Source organism: Aptenodytes forsteri, unplaced genomic scaffold, assembly GCF_000699145.1.
Source record: "Aptenodytes forsteri isolate BGI_AS27 unplaced genomic scaffold, ASM69914v1 Scaffold142, whole genome shotgun sequence".
NCBI classification, from domain to species: Eukaryota; Metazoa; Chordata; class Aves; order Sphenisciformes; family Spheniscidae; genus Aptenodytes; species Aptenodytes forsteri.
Genome location: NW_008794598.1, coordinates 4907675 through 4910986, shown reverse-complemented (window position 1 = coordinate 4910986; position 3312 = coordinate 4907675). Strand labels below are relative to the sequence as shown.

At 64.2% G+C, this 3312-nt stretch overlaps 1 protein-coding gene across 1 annotated transcript in view; it reads left to right on the top strand.

Annotated features, from left to right (window-relative positions):
* The first annotated feature begins 715 nt into the window (after positions 1–715).
* The window catches only part of SPDEF (SAM pointed domain containing ETS transcription factor), a 4747-nt gene continuing 2150 nt past the window's right edge, over positions 716–3312 (top strand). Inside the window, exons 1-4 of the mRNA XM_009272941.2 lie at positions 716–1118; positions 2253–2450; positions 2542–2589; positions 3189–3311. Coding sequence (XP_009271216.2) covers positions 716–1118; positions 2253–2450; positions 2542–2589; positions 3189–3311 — 772 coding nt within the window. The remainder of the gene's footprint in view (positions 1119–2252; positions 2451–2541; positions 2590–3188; position 3312) is intronic.

Below are 3312 nucleotides of genomic sequence, written 5' to 3'. Positions count from 1 at the left end.
GCTCATCCTCTTCTCGGTGGCCTCCAGGACTCCCCGCGTTCCGGAGACAGATGGGGACAGGCTGGTTTTGGGTAGTTTTTCTTGCAAGAGAGTAAAAGGAAAGTTCTTGTCCGGGGGTTGGCAGCAGCGGCCGAGAGCTGGGTGCTGTGGTGCTGGGCTCGGTCCCCAGCCCAGGAGAGCCGGGTTTGGGTGCCGTCGCTGCTGGGGCATCCTCGGGTGAAAGCAGCAGGTGATGTTGTCCATGCACAGAAACGTGCCTGTGTGGTTTAGGCATCCCGCAGCCCTTGATGCCCGTGGGCCGCCCTGCATAGGTGCCTTGGAGCCCCTCCAGCGTGCACCGCTGCCTCCTGGAAGGGTGCTCAGCCCCAGCTGGGACTGAACTGCTGCCAACCCGGTGTGCAATTCGGGGGAAGACCCTAAAAGCCCGCGGTGCTTGGGACCTGCTCGCTCCCCGGGCTCCTTCTCCCTGCTGGCTGCTGCGGCTGGTCCTCCCAAAATCAGGACAGCCCCCCCAGCCCCATGGCTGACCCCGAGCCTGCATTCATCCGGGGGCTCACAGGACACCGTGGGTCTCTTTGGAGGTTTTTTCCCCTCTAACAGGCTTAGTTCCTCCCTTTGTGCCTGGCCGCTGGGCGGGAAGGCAGGAATCGGTGCCGGGGTGAGCCTCTCCTCTCCTCCTCTCCCGGCAGGTTTGGAGCCGGCGCTGAGCGGAGGGATGGGCAGTGCCAGCCCCGGGCTGACTGCTCTGCCCCACAGCCGTCTCGCCCGGCCCCTGCCCTGCCTGCTTTCTGCCTGCATCGACATGCTCCCCGAGCAGCCCCTGCCTGCTTTCTGCCTGCACTACTTCGACATGCTCTACTCGGAGGACGTCGCCTGGGCCACCAAGGGCATGGGGGAACCGTCGCAAAGCAATGCCCAAGGGGGGCGAGGGGAGGCGCAGAAGGAGCCGGAGCAATGTCCCATCATCGACAGCCAGGGCTTGGGGCTGGGGGCCGAGGGGGACCTGCAGGCCAGCCTGCACCTGGAGGAGCACTCGCTGGAGCAGGTGCAGAGCATGGTGGTGGGCGAAGTGCTGAAGGACATCGAGACAGCCTGCAAGCTCCTCAACATCGCCGCAGGTGGGTGCCCCCACAGCCCTCCCCGGGGGTCTGCGGGCAGGGTCGGTCCCGCCACGGGGTGCAGCGAGGGAGGGATGGGCCGGTGCAGCACAGCACAAGGCTGTGCTGCAGCTCGGGGGTTTGCAACCAGGTACTGGGGTTTGGGGGAGCACGGCTGCTGCCTGGCTCCCCCAGGGCATCGCTCCAGGGCAGGGCTGTTTGCTAACGCCCAGGGATGCCAGCAAAATACCCCTCTGGCCTCGCTGGCTTGGAGTTAAGCTGAGGCAGGGGTTAGCAGAGCTTTACGCAGAGCCCTGTGCTGGGTGTGGGGTGCCAGTGTGACCCAGCCAGTGCCACGGATCCAGAGAGGTGCAGGGACACAGCGACCCGATGCTGAGCCTGTCCCTTCCCCTGAGCTGGGGGTGTCTTCTCTTCCCAGGGCATCATTACTGAGGCACCTTTCAGCCTTGCACACCTCTTGGGGAGGGTGTGCGGTAGCAAGGAGCAGACAGCGGGACTTTTATTATCCTTTTCTCTATCCCGTTTTCCCTGGGACGTTAGGAACGGGCAGATGAGCGTGTAGGGTTGGGGACAGCCTGAAGCCAGCTGATGTTGCCTGAGCTGCACGTGGGGTTGGGTGCGAGGGGAGCAGGACAGCCCAGGACCGAGCATGAGCGTGTAGGGTGGGGGACAGCCTGAAGCCAGCTGATGTTGCCTGAGCTGCACGTGGGGTTGGGTGCGAGGGGAGTAGGACAGCCCAGGACCGAGTTCCCTGGGGTATTGCTGCCATTGGGCATCGCTGGGGTATTCTCCTCGGGGCATGACTGCCGTGACACAAGCAGTCTTGGGATGTGCTTAGGCTTATGCAAGCTCTGCCACCCACTCCCTTGAAGCATTTGGTGTCACCCGGGATGGTGCAGGGAACAAGTGGGGCTCCAAAAGGCTTGATGAGGCTTCCCAAAGCGAAGGAGGCGGCAAGGGGACAGTCTTGTCCCCAGGGACCAGGGCAGGCTGGGAGCGGGGTGCTCCCACCCTGGTGGGTGATGCTGCAGCGGGGCAGGAGGGGCCAGGTTCCCGGGACCGCTGTGGGGTGAGCTGAGTTTCCCCGGGGCTTTGCCCGGGCTGTCGCTTGCCGTGCTCACCCTCTGCCTCCAGACCCCGCGGACTGGAGCCCCGGCAACGTGCAGAAGTGGATCCTGTGGACAGAGCACCAGTACCGGCTGCCGCAGATCGGGAAGTCCTTCCAGGAGCTGTCGGGAAAGGACCTGTGTGCCATGTCCGAGGAGCAGTTCTGCCAGCGCTCGCCCACCTGCGGTGACATCCTGCACGCCCACCTCGACATCTGGAAGTCTGGTAGGTGCCAAGGACCGGGAGGGAGCTGGGGAGGGTGGGTGATGCTGTGCAGTAGGAGATGCCCCTCTGACCACCCGCTCCTCCCTTCCAGCCGCCTGGATGAAGGAAAAAGTCTCCCCGGGAGATGTGAGATACTGCGGTGAGTTCTGCGCGGGCTCAGCTCCACTGGCCTCGCTTCTGCCTCAGAGAGGTCCAGGGTATTTGAGAGGTCGCTCCCTGCTTAATTGCAATTATCTGATGCATTGGAGCGGCTGCTGCAGCAGTATCCATGTGGTTGCACTCCCTCTGCCCCGGAGCAGCCCCTGGGCTGTCTGCAAGGTGCAGCGAAGGGGAAATAGCCACGAGACCCTCGCCGGCCCTGTCCCGCACCCCGTGCATCCCTGCGGGGCTGCACAAGGGCAGGACCGAGCTGTTTTCCCCGCTCCAAGATGGGGAGGAGAAAGCGGTGCTTCCAGACCCAGTGCCTGGACTGAGTCTCCAGAGACCCACAGGCATCAAGCCGGGATTTCCCGGACGAGGACTCGTGCGGGTCCCTGGGGCAGTGCAAAGCAGAGAGGTCTCTCCCCACCTCCATCTCACCCATCCCTTCCCGCGGCAGGAGGTGATGCCAGCTGGGCGGACAGCGAGGTGGACTCATCCTGCGCCGGCCAACCCATCCACCTCTGGCAGGTCCCTGGGGCAGTGCAAAGCAGAGAGGTCTCTCCCCACCTCCATCTCACCCATCCCTTCCCGCGGCAGGAGGTGATGCCAGCTGGGCGGACAGCGAGGTGGACTCATCCTGCGCCGGCCAACCCATCCACCTCTGGCAGTTCCTCAAAGAGCTGCTGCTGAAACCCCACAACTACGGCCGCTTCATCCCCTG